This window comes from Aspergillus nidulans, chromosome VI (genome assembly GCF_000011425.1).
Source record: "Aspergillus nidulans FGSC A4 chromosome VI".
In the NCBI taxonomy this organism is placed as follows: domain Eukaryota; kingdom Fungi; phylum Ascomycota; class Eurotiomycetes; order Eurotiales; family Aspergillaceae; genus Aspergillus; species Aspergillus nidulans.
In genome coordinates this window covers 640,024-658,031 of record NC_066262.1, presented here as the reverse complement: position 1 = coordinate 658,031, position 18,008 = coordinate 640,024, and the positions used below count along the sequence as shown (strand labels likewise).

Here is an 18,008-nt window from a genome sequence, read left to right as displayed (position 1 = left end):
ATGTATCGCTGATTCCACCCAGCTTATCCCTGATGTTGCGGAGCAATGCGCTTTCGCCTAGGCCGTTGCGTATCAGCCGCCTTTCCTCTTATACGCCATCGAAGTTTCCACCATGTTCCCAGGCTGGCCGATGTTCCGACCATTTATGAGAACAGTCTTCAGAAGACTCTCGAAGAGCATAGAGCGTTGAATCGCAGCCGTCTAATTCGCAAGGTCTATGTACAGTCTGACTCGGATCAGTCTGATGGCCCTTACTATTCTGCGGAGAAACCTGTCGACTCTGACTTGTCTCAGTCGCCTAAATCACAAGGCCAGCCATGGAGGACGGAGGAACAACCACCTACCGTTCTTCATGGTTACGGGCCCGTTACCAAACGGAGGACGACGAAAGACAAACCAAGGCCTAAGGGATTAATGCAGACCTTATCTCCGCCAGTTGACTGGAAAGCCACTGCAGATAAACCAAGACAGTACCCATGGCTTGATGGACTAAACCCTCCCACGCCTTTTTCAGACGGCCTCGCGCAGCTTAGCGCAGAGGTTGAGGCTCTCGAAAAATACTTGACCCCAAGTGCTCAGGAGAGAGAAGTGGCAGATCGGATCGCGTCCGATGTCACCGATCTCCTTTCAAGCGATAAGCTTGATCAATCAATTCACATCGCTCGCACTGGCTTCACAATGAGCCATTCGGCTCTCGACTTGATGGTTTCATTCGTGGATCAAGACAAGTCAACTGGCAGTAACAGAGAGCCATATGAGGGTTATGTAAACAAAAAACGCAGGCAAAAGGAGCTTCTAGAACTCGCCCGCCGTGCCCTTAGACAGTCTTCTACCTATGAACTTCTGCTCAATAAACGGCAGAGGAAACTTATGGTACTTCATAAGCCCACTGGTCTCTTGCTTCGGATTATCTGCGCCCCAGATAAACCCGCAACCCTCGAGTATCTTCGAGACTTCCATGCAGAGTACCCGACTCTCAGCTCCTTATATATGGTCATACGATTAATTCTTGAAGTCAGAGGACTTTTCGCCAGCACTCAGAATTCTATGGACAACACTGAACTGCAATTACTCATTGCCGCCTTCCTCAAAATGAATCATGGCCGCTTCCGACGGGATGCCCTTCGTGGCGAATCGTTGCTCGCATTTCTATACACTTTCGGCATGCAGGTAGACCTCACCACAACCGGTGTAGCCGTCGATCCTCCGGGTTTCTTCACTGCGGAGTCCGTAGCAAGTGCCTGCACAATGTACGATCCTGGTGATATACCTGCTTTTCTCCGCGGCCAAAGCTCGCTCATTAAAACGAAGACAAACGCCATGAAATGGGGCAACGAGCACGTTGGCTTAAAGCTTTTGATACAGGACCCAGAAAATTACATGAGACATGCGCCTGGGACTTGCTCAAGAACGATAGAATTACAGCCCGTTTTTCTGGAGGCTTATTTGCGTCTTAAATTTGCTCTTGACTCCTGGGTACCTCGACATGTTCGGCCATTCAATAGCATTCTCAATTCTGCTTTGCGTGCAAACTTTCATGACTTTGAGGGTCGGAGAGCGGCTATACTTGGCAGCAGTGGCAAAATATAGACAAACCTGATAAATCATTCAAAGTGTCGTTTCTGCGGCGCACAAACCCCAGTATGAATAGACTGTAGGTGGTTACAGATACATATTTGTCTTACTATGTCCGATGCCAGTTCGCCCTAAGTGTTCTCACCATTATGAACCAACCTATATTTATTAGCATATAAATATCTACCTGTATCAAGTCCCTTGCTCGATGGACTGACTGAATTTCGGATTTTTACCCTCTAGTCTGATTACCAATCAGGGCTGCCGCCTAAGAGAAGCCTCGCCGGAAGTGTTGATGTGTATGTATAAAGAGAAAGAGCAAGATGACAACGCCCGCTTGAGGTGATGGTTACAAAATATACTCACATCAATCACAGTCACGCCTGCGTATGTGAAACATTTATACAAACAATACAGTAGACAGAAGAGAGAAGTCATGAGAAAGACCGAAGTGATGAAGGGAGAGAAATGGAATCACACCAATGATGCAGGTGGGTTGAATCAATGCAAAACGGAAGACATATAGGGTCACCGCACTTAGGGTCGAAAACAGATAGATAATAATAGCAAGTTTTCCAGTCAAAAGAATGAGAATTAGGGATGGGTGGTATATTAGTTGCTGGCAGATCGTTAGTATCAGAACACCAGGATCAGCGTTTGCAGCAACTTACTATATTTCCAGAGGAGAAATTTGGTCAAGGGTGTAAAGCCAGTTTCCACCCTGTTCTTCCTTCTCGAGCCTATATTCTCCGTAAGTACACTTCTGAATAGAACAATGATGATAGACCACGTACCAATCATAAGGCCAGAGGATGAGGTGGCCTTGGACCTGGTTGAGGAGGTCCTCAGCTGTCTGCTTGTCCATAACCTCGTCAGTTGTAAAATCACGTTTTGAGCCCAATGTTGTGGCTCTACGTCTGCGGTGCCGTGAGCGGTTAGTCGCGTTCCGGTTCAAAGCTTCAGAGTAGTCGACTTGAGGTGCTTCTGAACGCTGCTTATCGGGGTCATCCCCAGAAGAGACGGCATCCTCGTATCGCGAATGGCGCTCATAACCAGTTCCAGGTATGTCGGTCGGTTTCAGAGAAGACTTCTCGTTCGCCGGCAAACTGAGTTCTTGGGATGTTTCCTGGTTGGCCTGCCCAGACTGTGGTCTTCCGTTCGAATTTGGTCGTTCGGACTTTTCGTCTATTGGCGTCTGATTTTTCCGTTCGCTACAATGACTTCCTGAACGGTGCAGAGGCAGTGAGATGTTGGGTTTGAGCTGCGTGGCCCATGTAGTGCCTGCGCCGGGAGGACCTGTCTGTCGTTGATGAGGTGGGTCGAACGCCTTCGCGGTGTGATGGCTCTGCATCTCGGAAAACCGCTCTGCGTAAGCAGTGTACTCTTTGTACTCTTTCCAGGATCGGACTTCGCTGTCAGGCATGCAGCGAAAGACATTCCGGAAAATCTTTGTATTCTTTTCGGCCACAGCAAGCCAAGTGTCCAGGTAGAATACGTCCACGACAGGATCCCTCATGCAATCTTTGTCGACAAAAATGTGTTTCAACTCCTGCCCACCAGGGATCGCGAGCGTGGGAGCGTCTATTTTGTCTCTAGTGATAGCTGAGAGTAAGCTGCCGTCTTGTGAAAGAGCTAGGGATGGGTTATGGGCTATCGGCATTCCTTCCACAAGCTGGGAGGCTTCTCCATCTTCAGAGGTTAGAGCAGAAGATGTGGTCTTGGGCTCTTGACTGTCCAAGCTAGTATTTGGCTGTGAGTTCTTCCTTGAGGCTGCTTTCGGCTGCAAGACTGTGCCCTTGCCCTCGCTAGCAACAGGGGAAACGAGCACTTCGCATCTGTTATCAAGAATTTCCGAATCACGAGAATTACCTAACCCATGCTGCTCGGCAACTTGGAAATTGTCGGCACCGAACCCGTCCACATCCTTTTTATGTTCCTGGTTGGAGGTTACTCTTGCATCAGCAGTGAGTTTTCTATTGGATTTGAGGTTTGGATTGTTGCCCTGTTCCCAATCGACGTCGTGATTGAAACTGTGTAGGTCTTCGGACCGTGATAAGAACTCATCCTGTATGCGATGACGACGTTCAATCATTTCCCTTTCATCTTGTTTCTCTAGCATTAAGGACTCAGAGTCGACATGAGCGGTTCGAGACGGCTTGGCTTCCTCTTCGTCGATCTGAATCTTTCGCAGTTCTTCCTCTGTAGCTAAAGAGTGCTCCATTAATTCGTCGACATCAATTCCAAGGTGCTCCCTCATCAGGCGCATGCGAAGCGTGTGTGGGAATCTTCCGACGAGGTAAGGCCGGCCATTCATGGTAGACCAGATCATATCCGTATCGCGCACTACTGATGCGACCTCTGAGTCTCGCGACCCTAGCATAGATCTCTCATTGATATTGGCTGATCCAATTATTGCTGCCCGGTCATCCACGATCATACATTTTGCGTGAATGTAGAGTTGCTCAGTAACAAGCTGTTTCTGAGGACCGATCTTACCCCAGGACCGAAGACTGAAGAATTGAATGTAATCCTCGGGATCAATACCCAGGGCCCGCAACCGCCCAAATATTGACGTCTCACCGCGGCAAATACTGCGGTATTGGCACATCATGATTAGGCGAACACTCGTTCCACCTTCGCTATCGACGGTGTTCTGAAACCCCGGTATTAGCGGAATAATAATGACAGCACGCCATGCCTCCTTGTTCTTTGCTGCTCTGGTTATCCGCTCCACTAATGCGTCGCCAATCAAGTTCTCAATTTTTCGACCATCGATCTCGCAAGTGCTGACAAAAAACTGGTTCTCAATGTAAACAAAGTGTTCAGACTCTTCGATCAGCTTTACATATGCGTTCATAATACTGTGTTCAGTGACCTCTGGCGTGCCAGTAGACCATACACTGCTCGAGCGCAATATCTGGACCTCACATGTTCCATCGAGACCGAGAGCTTCTAAATCCGCTGGCTCAAAATCCGGTGGCGGTAGTAGGAAAGGCGTCGGGCGTGTCGGCTTCCGTTGTCGCAGGATATAATTCCAGCGCTGGACAAAATGACGAGTAAGATCTCTAGCTGGTTGGCCAACTACATGCATGGAGATATCATGCCAAGGCATCCTTGGGACAACATTGCGGTCGTACATCTCCTCGTATGGCTTATCCAAGTCGTAGAAGTCTTGTATTCGCGGATTGGAATAGTCCTTCCCTGGCCAGAGTTGGCAGTTATCTGTATCTTTTGGGCCGCCGGGAGTTTCGAATCCGGTTGGTTTGTCGTCAGTCAGAAGATGCTGCGGTGTGTCCCATCGCCCGAAGCACAAATCAATCCCACCAACGAAAGCCAAGGTATGGTCAATGATGCAGAGTTTCTCGTGGTGTGCCCAGAAGAATGTATTTTGTCGAAATTGATTAGGAGATCGTTGAACGAATATGTTTGGGTGCAAGTCAAGCAGAGAGAACTTGGAATATTCCGAGTCTATTGGAATGGCTGAGTTGATGTTGCGGTACATGATGACGAAAACCTTCACACCCTCACGGGCCTTGCGCTGAAGAAGACGATCAAGTCGCCATTTCTGGCTGATCGCCGCTGGTCGCCGCATATACAACTCAGGGCTCAGCCACCAGTCATGTATATATATCACATCCTTGGCCTGGTTTATCGCTCTGGATACGACCCACATATGATCACGTCCATCCACTAACCACTGAGCGAAACAGTGCTGGCGGACTGGAGCGAAGCTATCGAAACGGTTTGGTTTTGACCACGGGGTATTGCTAACCATAAATCGAATAGAATCTTCAAATTGGTGAAGCTGACGCTCATTTCTAGCCAGCAGCCTAAGTTTCCGCTCAGAATTCTCAAGTCTTAGCGTATGGTGCTGTGGATGCCGCGCTGATTCTGTAGCAGACTTCGCGAGTTCCTTCGCTTTCTGATGCCGCAAGCTGACCTTTTGAGTTTGAAGTTTGAAGAATGGATCAACCAAGAACACATCGTAAATATTCATCTCTTCGGGTGAGTCGACGCAGACAACATAGCTGTGTCTGACAAGGAACCATTTGGGCGAATGTCGTCGTTTCATCATCCCGGGGTTAAAGGCTCTTCGAAAGTCAAGTCCTTTTGAAGATTGAATCATCAAGTACCCTTCTTTGCCGTGATAGCTGCCCTCAGCTGCAAGGCGGACGCCTAGCGCAGAGAGCTCCAGGAACTTGCACAAACGGTTACTATCAGGCTTGAAGATCAAGAATCGAATCAATTTCTGGAGGTATGCTTCCAACTTCTTCCGCTGCCTCTCCGGGTAGGTATCCCTCTTGGTGGGCGGACCGCCCTCCCCAGCAGTCCCTGCACCGGTCTCTCCCTCGGCACCCGTCAAACTGGACAATCTTCGAGTGATACCGACAGAAGACCGCCGCCGCCCATAAGCTGGTAGCTGCCTTCTCCCAGCCCTTTCATTGCCACTAGTCGCATCGGCTGCTGTTTCATACCCAGCCTCATCCTCCTCGTCTTCTCCCTCGCTCTCCAATCCACGAACACCTCGCAAATATGGGAACGCACTCCTGGGAAAGCGCGGAAGATTTTGACCGCTCTCAGGGGTCCGCAATTGGATGTACTTCTGTGTTCCAAAATGAAGTTTGTATTTCAGATGGAGATTGGCGAAGTCACGTAACGTTCTATGTATAATCCATTTCATCCGGGTCATGCCACTTCCATACTCTAGCTCGATGCGAAAGACGAGATGACGATCTCCGGAGTGTGAGTCCATTTTGCTGTCCGTAACTCGAACCTTGAGTTGCTCAAGAAGGATAGGAATCCGCTTGCTTCCATGCTCGTCCCTTTGAAACATGCTAGCTAGAAGTAAGGCCGCTGGAATACCGGACGCCAGTTCTGCCAGTAATTCCGCGGATTTGGCATGGTCAACGGTGCTGTCGGGTTTGCGTCGCTGTCCGATGAGCTTCAACCCAGCCTTGATTTGTTTCCATTTTTGGGCGCTCAGACTAGAGCCACGATCAGCCCGGTGACGCCTCCAGGGCGCAGGCAGCCCTTCCCCGCCCTCTGAGGGTCCCCCTATACCAGTTAAGCGGCGGAGGTTGCTGGGTCGTTTGTCTTCTTGGTTTGCTTGGTTATCTGACTGTCGACCACCGTAAGTCAGACCACGTGAATTAATGAGCCAGGCGCTTCGCCGTCGCCATGCAGCATCCCTGCTTAGGCGATCACGGCCCTCGTCTTCCGACACGCCCTCGCGCTGTTGATGTATATCATTCGCGCTTTCTCTCCGCTGGAGAAAACTAGGCCGGTAATTGTCAAACGGAGCAAACGAGCCATACAAATGGAATGACGGGCAGCTCGTTTTTGGTGTATTCGGCTCCGTTTGCGGGGCGGAATCATTTTCTTGTCCTCGGCGGAATCGTCGTTTTTTCCGGGGCTCACGAGGACGCTGTTCACCCGCACTCTCCTCTGCATCCGCATCTATATCACTTCCTTCCTCTTCAAGTGTGTTCGGGAACCTAAATTCTCCCCTCTCGGAGGCCGGGGTGGACGGACCATTGCTGGCAAACCTGGCGTCTGGAATAGTTGCATTACTGACTGAGCGAGTGTGGGATGAAAAGGGAGGAGCAGTTGCAAGTGCTTTCAACTTTGTGAAGAGCGACTGCCTTCTCGCTGGATCGTTGTCGTCGCCTGCGACGGAGGGGGGGCGGGACTGAGAAGTCTCGACAGGAGGTTCTATCTCAGAACCCTGTCTGGAAAATTGCACGCTTGCACGAGGAGGTGATGCAATGGAAGCCGGGACTGAATTTGGTGTTTTCTGCTGATTAAGACTTTGTCTGTTGGTGCTCTCTACCGACTCATTCGGTCGTCGAACGCTTAACGTAGCGTGGTTCTCTGTATCCCATGACTCGGACGTCCCGCTGATAAACCCGGCACGAAGTTTCCCCTTACTGTTGTACGAGTTTTCTTCATCGCGTATATGTCCGCCATTGCTCGCCTGCTCCTCAGTAGCGTGCTTGCTTCCAGTGGGCGATGGAAAGGGGGAGGACAGTTTCGGAGTTTGGGTTATCGGTAGAGGCTGAGGCCGTTTCGTATAGAATCGTTCTGAAGTATGCTCACTATCCTTCACCTCTGGGGCGTTGGCCGGAGAATCGGCCATGATAGCTTGTGCAGAATAAGGAGGACCGGTCCCGGTGGTTGCAGGTAGGTGCGGGTCAGAAGTTATCCCGTTGATAGTGGTCAAATCGCGGCTCCCAATGCAGTCATAGTCTTTGTAACTGGTGCAATTCAATGCAAGAAACTGTGTCCAGCTGCTCAGGAGACTGGTTGAACAAGTCAGCCAGGACGAGGATAGTAGCCAGCATTAGAAGCCAAACAAGTTGAAACTCATGGAGGAACAACGACGCCGAGCCGCAGTGGAGCCAGCCCCATCAATTCAGAACAGCACCGTTGGTCCATGGTCCCTCTCCCTTGGAAAGGGGCACCGATTCTTTCAATCTTTGCGCCCGACTATTGGTGAAACACATAATATGGTGCAGCCTGCTGTTCTGAAGTTTGGACCAGGAACAATGAAAGATCTTATTAACGGCTCAGTACTCTGTAACTTCGGCAGCGAAGACATGAAAATCGGCGGGTTTGCGGGTGTATCTACGGAATAGCTTGAATTCCACGTCCGCTGGGAGCGACGCAAATAAATATACTTGTCTAACTATGTAGACAATCTTATGAGGCCCACTATCTAAATCTTAGAATCCCTTACAGAAGCCTTTTTATCCTCGTCCTTGCCACAAGAGAGCGCGTCCCCAATGAACCTAACTGCCTCATCAACCATCTTGGGCGTTACCTCATGTCCCGCGTTCTGATCAATAATATCCTCGAGCGTAACAGCTCCGTCCGCAAACCAGCCATCGGGTCTAATCGCCTGTTTAAGCCAAGCCAAGAAACCCTCACCTTTACTGTACGGCACCAGCTTGTCTATACCTCCAGATAGGTTGAGGATCTTCTTTCCGGCCAAACAGCGGGTGAGTAGCGGCCGCAAAACAGCTTTCTGACTCTCCGTGGGTTCTGGGATCGGCGCACTGCGAATGGGTTCCATATCCGGACTGAGGTCTAGATGGCTTAAGAATAAACCGGCAGGGTCCCATTTGCGGACTGCGTCCAAAAGAGTGAAAGGAAAGTCCTCTGACCCCAGAAACTTTGCGCCAGGTGGAGTTGTGTCTTTCCATGAGGGGAGTTTGGACAGACGGGCACGATCTGCCATCAAGTTCGCGTAGTCGGGGCAGCCAATAATTACGACGCCAGCGGAGATGCGAGGTTCGTGCAAAATGCAGCTCCAGGCTGCATGACCACCGAGTGATACCCCGAGAACAAGATTCTCAGTGATTCGGCGATCTGTCTTAGGGAAAACGAAGGCGGGCAAATAGTCAATCAGGAGAGAGGTGTCTCGTGCGGTGCCCTCTAACCCAAGTTCAAGTTGACCTTGTTAGTCAAATTGCTCGGTTTTATGTAGTCGTTGGTCTGATCGGTGCGGGTAACTCACGGAAGACAGAAAACATATCCTGAGCATGACGTGGATTCCCCTTCTTCCAAGACTCATTGCAGAGAGGATCGACTAATCTCGTGCCATGATTTCTCTGGTCGAAAGCCACGGCAATCAAGCCCTTTACGGACTTTGGGCCTGCACGACCTTCCTGGATTCGCTTGTTCCAGTCGTTAATCGCTGCGGTAGCGATTGGGACCATGCGCTCTAGGGTTGCAAGTCGCGGGTGCAAGAGCCAGAGACACCCAATTTCTGACGCCTGAGAAGGAAGCTCATCAAGTCCGAATACTGTTGTCTGGATCCCCGCAATTGAGAAGACCTTACGGGAGATGTTGGTCTCGCGGTAGCGCGGTTCGCTTTCTAGCGTCATCAACGGATCCGTCATTGTGGTTCTCACACTACTGGGGGAGGGACACAATAGATAACGAAAAGCAGGAACAAATACTAAGCAGGGAAGCTTTCATGGTGCCACATGGGGACTTACCGGACATTTTCATATGTACTTGCACCGGCTCTCGGTAGTAGTGAGTGGAGGTTGGCCGGATCCTACGACGCATCTGCCGAGGATGAAGTTACCCCATCAGCCTTCCGCACCCACAGTACGTTATTCCAGGAACTCAAGAGACTCCAGTGTACCTCTACTTTGGGATTATCAATTCCAGATATGGAATAGTACGAAAAGATGTTTGTTGGCGGAAACGATCTTTAACTTGATTGCTAGCATTTTTTTTTGATAGCCAAGCACCCAGTTGGAGGGCGTTGAGTGGCTGCGTGAGAAACTAGTAGAAGTTCTCTCAAGGTATTTTATTGGTAAATGTGATCGTTAAGAGCGTCCGGAGGTTATGATCATCACAAACACAAAGAGAAAAAAAATTGAACCCTTGTTTTGTAGATACACGGATCCGTCTGACCGATCCGCGGCTCCCATAGTCGAGGCCTTAGAATATGACACTCGTCTATCTTCGCCGGCCCATTATCAGCGCAGCACCGGCTTTAGCTTTTGCGTTGCGCCTCCAAGACAAAAAGACGTTTTCCCTTCATGATAATCTATGCAACTAGCTCGACAACACCACCAGCCTCCTTGATCTTCTGCTCAGCATCACGGCTGACGTACCGGGCGCGAACAACGATGGGGACTTCAGGAAGACGGCCCTTGCCGAGAACCTTGGAGTAACCGAGGGAGAGAAGGTCAATGACGGGGGCAGTGTCGGTCTTCTGGCCGCTAATGTAGGCATCACGCTGCTCGGCGGGAACGAGGGACCACAGCTAATAAAGTAGGACCATCAGCTTTGAACACCAAGTGACGCGGTTCGGAGCCGCTTTTGGACAATGCCTGAACCCATCCAACGATAGAACCTCGTAAAGATTCACCGTCGAAGTGTTCTGCAAATTCCATCCGCGACTACCGATACTCCATTTCATGTGCTGCCAGAACGTACCTTGTCGACGTTGATTGTGGGCTTCCAGAACTGTTGCTGGGTCTTGTGGAAGTACCTCATACCGACCTTACCGAAGTAACCAGGGTGGTACTTGTCGAGGTTGGTGCGATGGTGGTGCTGACCACCGGCCATACCACGACCACCGGGGTGCTTACGGTGCTTTCCGATACGACCGTAACCGGCGGATACATGACCGCGGCTAGGAAAAAAACGATATATGTCAGTCCCTGTGCTCATTCTGGCGGTAATGTTCGTGATTCCAGCGGAGACTTGTCGCGAATTTCATCGATTTCCACTTCTCGCCGCATCGTCGGACCAATTCGAAAGGGGGCAAAATAAAAATAGGGAGCTGGCGACTCACTGCTTCCTTGTCTTAGAGAGACGGGTAGGCATCTTGTCGACGGTGCTGTGTTCGACAAGTGTTGGCGGTTGGCGATAGGGATGCGGTCGGAGTGTTCATCTGGCTCGGAGGTGAATTCAAGGGCTTTCCCCGGCTAGAGTGTGCGCTAAGGGCAAGCAAGCGAGTTAGCCCTGAAAATGCTCGGCATTATCACGTGATATTAGATAGCCATTTTCGTAACGTCGATCTAGATTCTAGACTATGTGATGTGGAACAGATGGATAATTATAGAGCCAAGGTAGATACCCGTGTAAAGTTTTCCACTTTTCCCTCTCATGATGATTCTACCCGCAGTGGTTTTTGCTGCGGAAGAAACACGCAAGCCCATCTAACGTTGTCGCTGCTGGCAAAAGAGCGGAGTCTTTCACTAGGCTTTGTTTGATCCATCCGGGCAGCTTGGCTTCGATGCTAGTTTTCCCATATCGCTTGTCAATAAGGACGATGGCCGCATAGTCGTTGCGGTGCCTAATAGCTCGCCCAATACATTGGTTCACAGCCCGCATACAAGCATTCTCGTAAAAATCTCTCCCGGCGGCTTTGGCAGACAATCGCCGACTTTCTTCGGAGCCAGATCCGACGTTTCGGTAAGCCTTTTGCTCAATGTATTTGATTTTGGCTTGCCAAACCGGGCTACGTATATTGGGAAACGGGAGACCGACGATTAAGACACCTCTCCCTAATTTGTCTGAGAAGTTGATACCCTCGGACAACTTGCCGCCAACAACGGATAAGAGCAATGCTCCCCTGCCTTTATTGATAGTGTTAGCATAGTTGTTAAGAAGGTCATCTGTTGTGAGCTCCGTTTCGCGTGACTCGTAAAGTATTTGTTTCTCTTTTTCGACGGTTTCATAGAGCGTTTGCTTATTCTCACGAACAACTGCGTTCTTCCATATGTTCAGCACCCGGCTTAGATACTCGTAGCTCGGGAAGAAAGCAACAATGCCGTCTGGTATTGCACGACATAACTGAGTGAATGTCCGTCCGAGGTCAAGTATCTAGTACCGAAGTTAAAAACTATTGGCATGCTGCAGGGAAGGCCGGGGGGGTCCGTACCATCTTCTCTGCATCACGACCGGCATATGTAAAGTCAAACTCACAACCTGTAACGCCCCGAGCCAGAGTGTGCGCAGTCAGGTTCTCCGATGGAATGACATGGCCATAACTGAAAGTATTTAGACGATCCTTTGGGACATAGGAGAATAAATGGTTTAAGTAGTCAGACATCTGTAAGGCCGTCAGAGAACGAACGTTGTCAAGCAAAGGCACAAGAATCTTACGGGAGACATGGTCCCTCCGGCCAGTATGACAGCCCTCGCATCCTCGACGATCTCCCGAAAATGATTTGTTGGGTCAAGAAGCATATAATGAAGCTGAATATCCCCGGGGGTTTTCGTGAAGAACAGTCTCCCTTCAGAAGAAAGATTCATTAATGGCAGGAGAAAGCTTTGTATATGAAAAAGAACAGGAATCGTAGACTTGGGCTCAGCTTGGGCATTCGCTTTGCTTTGTGAAAAATCAATATACCCGTCGACTTTCCTTGCTAGTTTGCTCTCATTCAGATATCGGCAGAGTTTGTACGGATTGATCTGATCAGCCCCCTTCCCTGCCATCAAGTCAGATGAGAGAACAGAGCCTTCACTTGCTTGTTTATTATCTATAAGAGACTGGAGATGATCTGCTATAGAGCTGATCAAGCGGATGACTTGAGCAATGTAATTGCGGTTCTTTCCTTTCAAGCGGGTTTTGAACTTTCGAGCATACGTAGTCAACTGGAAGATCGAAGTTCGTAACTGAGAAAGAGTAACAGTTACTGAATGGATGTTGGATATCGCATCCATAAGATTGTGGGCCTCGTCTATAATAACCACATGGCCTTTGATCGAGAGATTCAGGGCATCTCGAGCTGACCTCTGCAAAAGCAAAGGGTACGGAAGAGTTACAATCTGCCTTGCATTAGCTTCGAGTCACAAGAGACTCATGGGGAAAAAAAAGCCTACCTCACTATGGCTGACAACTCCGCGGGATGCGTAATAAGGGCATAGCCCCAGCTTTTTACCAAGTTTTCCCAGGTCCTCGATGTCTTTCACGGTTGCTAAAGCATGGTCTCGAAAGGACAAAGTCTTCGCTTCATCCTCTTCCGTTGGCAAATATGAACACCGAAGCGGTGCTGGTGTGTTCGGTTGCTGTAATTCCAGGCAACGTTCATTAATTGCCGTTGGATTGCCCAAAGCAGCCACCCTAGAATTGATACACAAGTTTTTCCGAGACCCAAGTGAGATATGTTTGATGCGTTCTCCTTGCTCCTCTTCGTCAGTAAGACCTTGCCTTAAGCTTTCCGGTAAGGTCGATGGCATCGTGACGCGCCTCAGCTCGCTGGCAAATTGCATCAGCTGCGAGTGCGTCCTCGAGCAATAGAATATTTTGATGTCATTTTCATCGTCTTCTTCAGGCTTAATCTTCGAACCATACTTTCTTAGACGCTCCAATAGTTCAAGAGTGCTCGAAGAGAGCCCAGTTGCAGTAGCAGAGCCTCTGGGAATAGAACTAGGCTCGTCGTTCTCGCTATCGTAATCGTCCAGAGCAAATTGGTCATCATCTTCAGTATCTTGATCCCTCGACACGACGCTAACCCTCTACATTGGAAAAAAGAGTTAGTTAGTTGCTCCCTGGAATGAACACTCGCTATACCTGTCGCTTTCTAGAACCCTCTGAACTCTCGAGTGCTGCCCTCTGTTGCTCTTCCTCTCGTTTAATCCTTGCCAATCGCGATTCGAACTCTATTCGCTTCTCAGTAACGGCACGGCTTGCCTCGCGCTTCGCGAATTCCACCATCCACTCGGGCTCATCGTCATCACCTAGAAGTCTCAATATACGACACGTCTTAGAAGGCGAGTAGAGTGGTGGCATACAGGTAGTGTTCTGCACTGCGTCTAAGAACCTGTTGCGTTTGTGGTCACGGAGCCATGTCAACGAGCCACATATCAGGCTCAGAGATTTTCCCTGAATAGTCAGTACCGTAGGTCACGAGTTGGACTTCTTTAAGACAGCTTACGGTTCCTGGTCCAGTCAGTACATGAAAGCTCAATAATCTGAAGGCGGGGGCCGCTACCAGTAGGCGACTCGAATATAGCAACTTTACCCTCTTCAAGACATTCATACAACGACTGCATGAACCGAACCTGAATGTCGTACGGTGTATAGGGATGATTGAATGTCTGGGGTTTAGAAGGCTCCATGCTTGACAAAGTATCCTTGTTCATGTCTAGATTCCCTTCCTCTCAGTTCAAGGCAGCTGATGCCCTCAAGGCAAGGGGTAATACAGACAAGGAATGAATGAATTATCCCCAAGAGGGGCTGGGAAGAAAATTGTCTATATACATATACTTAGAACAAGACCCGGCATTAAGTGTCAAAATCCCTTCAAAATGTGTATGGGACTGCGCAGGTGTACAGGCACACTGGGGGCATACCTTGAAAACAGAGTATGAGATTTCATGAAGTCATTCCTAATGATAATGTTCACTCAAGCGCACGCATTGACACTGTCCATCCGACAGAACCAAAAAGTAAGAGCTGAGCAACACTCAACAAGTGCCCCTGCATGAATGGTGGGCTCAGCCACCTAGGAGGTGATGCTAATTTTCTGGAACAAACGGCACTGCGGGCTAGCGGCTAAGCCAGATAAAAATAGTCTCTTGGAAAAGTAAGCAGACACAACTGGTGAAGTCTTCAAGTGTGGATGAATTCCTATAATAAGTCGCACCCCTTTTAAGTGGAGCTCAGGCGGCGGCGATAACAGCGACAGCGATGGGAAACGGAAGAATTTTACAGGCTGCGCAGCGTATTTGAAAGCTTGGATGGCTGCTGATGCCGAGTACACAGTCGAGAATAAACCAGCGCACGCACCCCGCTATCCATAAGAGCAACCTTTGGAAGCTGTCAATGTTTACCATGTTATTCTTAGCTTTTAATGTATGAAGCACACTTCAGAGTTTCTATCGCTTCAGAGTGCTGGATTGTAATCCAATGTCTCCAACTCCTGCGTATCAAATCTAACCAGTTCCACAACCCCATCGCTTTCAGGCACCCTGTTTGTTATAGCGGGGTCGACCGTCAGACTGAGTTCCCTCCCCGGGCTGGCACCTAGCCTGGTAGATACTGCAAATCCCTTCCTTTTCCTGGGTCTTTCCTCTTGCTGAGTCTTTGAGCCTTACGAGCGCTTCTCCATCTCGTCATATTATTTTCTTCCGCTCCACCGCTCCTTTTTATGTTTGGGATGCAATGAACCAGCCAGATCCAAAATACTAAGCAATATAGCTCTCGTCTGACTCCCACCATCCAGAAATCTATTGGCAGGAGTGGACTCCGCAGGCGCTAGAAAGGAGAAAAGCAAAGAAAGAAACCAAATCTAGGCATCAAACCGGCCTATTCTCGTGAACAATGAATCGACCACCACAAGGCCGTGGCCAGGGAGGTCTTGGTGCTACCTGGATGCCAGGAGGCGATGACCAGTACTTCATTCCGGAAGTAATTTCTCCCTCTCCTCAAAGGTGCGACCGCGTTCCTCCTAGTCCAAGAGTTCAGCCCCTCAGCAACACACCGCACAACCACGTATATTAATTTCCCACTAGTACTCCTTTGTGTGATGTTTGCTGATTGCAGAAAACCATTTGTCAACTAGCAGAGTCATGCCAGAAGTTCCGGAGAATATGCAAGACAACATCGCGCAGCTTGAACATCAGGCTCGCAGCCCCAACCGCATGCAATATGGTCAGGCCCAGTATGAGCGCTCACGGTTCCCAGAGCGATCTTCTTCCGCCACCGTTGTCCAAGGTCAGCCTCTACACTCTGGCTATGAGGCAGCCCATTACGAACAATCTGCAGCCGTATACGACGTAATGGATGCACCAAACTTCTCTCCCTTCCCGGTGCTGCGAAACCCGCCGCCAAACGTTCCTCCCACCGATGAACAAAGAGAGGCGAACTTAGAGAAGGCTCGCTTACCCGTGCTGTCCTCGAATGACCCGGAAATGCAACTGGCATGGGCCCAAGATGTGCTCGCCCATGTGGAGGTCGCTATGCAGAACGAGGCCCGTTTGTCTGTTATTCAGCCGCCGCGTCCGCAAACCCCTTCTGTTGAGCGGCAGCTGCGGAACGACGGATTGAATATCGTCAACTTCTTGGCTGAACAGTATCATCCGAAGGCGGAATTTATCAAGGGTATGTGGCTAGAGTTCGGCAAGTTCGGATACCGCGTGGACAAGAAAGAGGCCTTCCGCTGCTACTCGAGAGCTGCAGAAAAGGGTTATGCACGGGCAGAATATCGCATCGGAATGCAATTTGAAAGCTCTGGAGAGCCAGAGAAGGCGATCAGACACTACGAGAAGGGTGTGGCGATGAAGGATTCTGCCTCTTACTATGTACGTCCGCTGTCAAAACCTGACAAAGCAGTGTATCACACGCTAATCGGCCCCATATAGCGCTTGGGAATGATGATACTGCTTGGACAGCATGGACAACGTCAGGACTATCGCTTGGGTCTCGAGTACATCAGTCTTGCTGCGCAGTCCTGCGACGAGAATGCGCCTCAGGGTGCCTACGTGAGTGATCCATGTGAAATTTCATATTTACCAAACTAAAGGCTTTCAAAACAGGTCTATGGCATGCTTCTAGCCCGAGAATTGCCCCAGGTCAACGTTCCAGAAAGCTACCTTCCTCTGGATCTCAACGCTGCGCGCATCAACATCGAAAAGGCCGCCTATCACGGATTCGCCAAGGCCCAGGTGAAGATGGGAGCCGCATATGAACTGGGCCAGCTTGGCTGTGATTTCAACCCGGCATTATCCTTGCATTACAATGCACTTGCTGCACGCCAGGGCGAGCCTGAGGCCGAGATGGCTATTAGTAAATGGTTCCTGTGTGGGCACGAAGGCGTATTCGAGAAAAATGATGAACTGGCATTCACATACGCCCAACGGGCGGCTCAAAGCGGCCTACCCACAGCGGAATTCGCCCTGGGTTACTTCTATGAAGTCGGAATTTATGTTCCTGTTGACATCAAAGAAGCCAAAAGCTGGTATGCTAAAGCTGCAGCGAGCGGAAACAAAGATGCTACTGGTCGGATCGATAGCATCTCGCGATCGAAGACCTTGTCCCGCCGAGATCATGAGAATGTTGCTATTGCTCGAATCAAATCCACCCGCTACGGGAACCATCAACGAGGAGCTTCTAACACAAGTGCAATGCAACCAGTCACCGAAAATCTCGAGATGCCTGACCCGTCTAGGATGAGCCTTTCAGATCCCAGCACGGCCCCCGCGGCTCCCTACCCCGACCGACAGGGGCCCCATGGCCATCCGGGTTATCCCTCCGATGCTCGGCCCAGTTCAGCCTTTGGTATCAACCCAAACATCCGCCCCAATGTTGCTCAGTACAACCGTGCCGCTTCATACGGGCCAGGACCAATGGGTTACCGCCCACCAGGCTCTGCAACACCACCAGGTGGTTCAGCACCTCCAATGTCGACCGCACCGAAATTAGACATCGGCTACTCGGCGCCCATTGAACCTCAGAGACAGGATATGCGGAGACGCCCTCAACGCTTAGACAATGTCCCAGACCGGAAGCCCGCACGGACGCCCGTTCCAGGTGCCATGCCCTCCCCGCGGCCTTCCCCTTCTTCCGCAAACTTTCCTCCACGTGCCGATTCAGTGCAATCCCCTTCCGCCACGCCAAAGCCCGGGTCCGCTCCACCGTCGGCTGCGCCAGCGGCTCCTGCCACTCAGAAACCAGCGACACCTGGTCGTCTACCAGGCAAAGGCCCGAAAACTTTCGAGGAAATGGGTGTTCCCCAAGCTCCGAAGGAGAGCGATTGCGTAAGTACTTCCTCTGGCATATCTCCACTGGTCTCTCTAATGCTCTTTACCAGATCGTCATGTGATACCCAATATCTATCTGTATTTACATTCGCGTCTATTTGTTTCGTGTAAAAATTGTGGAATAAATGGGCCTGGTCTTTGTTATTGTGGTAGCCTAGGTCTTCTTTCGGTGGATAGGAATCTATGAGATGAAATAATAG

At 50.0% G+C, this 18,008-nt stretch overlaps 7 protein-coding genes across 7 annotated transcripts, besides 2 other annotated features; 2 read left to right on the top strand and 5 right to left on the bottom strand.

Annotated features, from left to right (window-relative positions):
• Positions 1 to 2,630: part of a sequence feature (contig 1.57 2901..28094(-1)) that runs on past the window's edge.
• Positions 46 to 1,590, top strand: ANIA_03442 (uncharacterized protein; the record flags this gene model as incomplete). The annotated part of the gene is made up of 1 exon (XM_655954.1): positions 46 to 1,590. The coding sequence occupies one exon, from the start codon at positions 46 to 48 to the stop codon at positions 1,588 to 1,590; it is 1,545 nt and encodes a 514-aa protein (XP_661046.1).
• ANIA_11396 (uncharacterized protein) lies at positions 1,536 to 1,723 on the bottom strand (the record flags this gene model as incomplete). Its single annotated transcript, XM_050612449.1, has 3 exons — positions 1,536 to 1,561; positions 1,597 to 1,652; positions 1,686 to 1,723. The coding sequence occupies 3 exons, from the start codon at positions 1,721 to 1,723 to the stop codon at positions 1,536 to 1,538; spliced, it is 120 nt and encodes a 39-aa protein (XP_050468372.1).
• pld3 (phospholipase D) lies at positions 2,246 to 7,711 on the bottom strand (the record flags this gene model as incomplete). The annotated part of the gene is made up of 1 exon (XM_050612448.1): positions 2,246 to 7,711. One exon carries the CDS (start codon positions 7,709 to 7,711, stop codon positions 2,246 to 2,248), a length of 5,466 nt encoding a protein of 1,821 aa, XP_050468371.1.
• Positions 2,631 to 18,008: part of a sequence feature (contig 1.58 1367..83422(-1)) that runs on past the window's edge.
• Positions 8,291 to 9,670, bottom strand: ANIA_10418 (uncharacterized protein; the record flags this gene model as incomplete). The annotated part of the gene is made up of 3 exons (XM_655955.2): positions 9,576 to 9,670; positions 9,092 to 9,451; positions 8,291 to 9,009 (listed from the first exon to the last, which is right to left on the bottom strand). Exons 1-3 carry the CDS (start codon positions 9,646 to 9,648, stop codon positions 8,291 to 8,293), a joined length of 1,152 nt encoding a protein of 383 aa, XP_661047.2. The 5' UTR covers positions 9,649 to 9,670.
• On the bottom strand, positions 9,784 to 10,982 carry ANIA_10416 (60S ribosomal protein uL15). Its single transcript, XM_050612447.1, has 3 exons — positions 10,892 to 10,982; positions 10,531 to 10,729; positions 9,784 to 10,357 (listed from the first exon to the last, which is right to left on the bottom strand). Exons 1-3 carry the CDS (start codon positions 10,921 to 10,923, stop codon positions 10,139 to 10,141), a joined length of 450 nt encoding a protein of 149 aa, XP_050468370.1. The 5' UTR covers positions 10,924 to 10,982; the 3' UTR covers positions 9,784 to 10,138.
• On the bottom strand, positions 11,215 to 14,190 carry chl1 (DNA helicase; the record flags this gene model as incomplete). Its single annotated transcript, XM_655956.2, has 6 exons — positions 11,215 to 11,925; positions 11,984 to 12,154; positions 12,208 to 12,840; positions 12,928 to 13,563; positions 13,619 to 13,785; positions 13,983 to 14,190. The coding sequence occupies 6 exons, from the start codon at positions 14,188 to 14,190 to the stop codon at positions 11,215 to 11,217; spliced, it is 2,526 nt and encodes an 841-aa protein (XP_661048.2).
• ANIA_03445 (putative chitin synthase activator (Chs3)) lies at positions 15,371 to 17,870 on the top strand (the record flags this gene model as incomplete). Its single annotated transcript, XM_655957.1, has 5 exons — positions 15,371 to 15,480; positions 15,612 to 16,350; positions 16,441 to 16,530; positions 16,585 to 17,805; positions 17,859 to 17,870. 5 exons carry the CDS (start codon positions 15,371 to 15,373, stop codon positions 17,868 to 17,870), a joined length of 2,172 nt encoding a protein of 723 aa, XP_661049.1.

Bases quoted from the DNA above. Each gene is read 5' to 3' on its own strand.
- ANIA_10416 (XM_050612447.1), bottom strand. From the start codon at position 10,923: ATGCCTACCCGTCTCTCTAAGACAAGGAAGCA. The intron at 10,730-10,891 runs GTGAGTCGCCAG...TTTTTTTCCTAG, and splicing joins CTCTCTAAGACAAGGAAGCA to CCGCGGTCATGTATCCGCCG. The intron at 10,358-10,530 runs GTACGTTCTGGC...CTACTTTATTAG, and splicing joins CCACAATCAACGTCGACAAG to CTGTGGTCCCTCGTTCCCGC.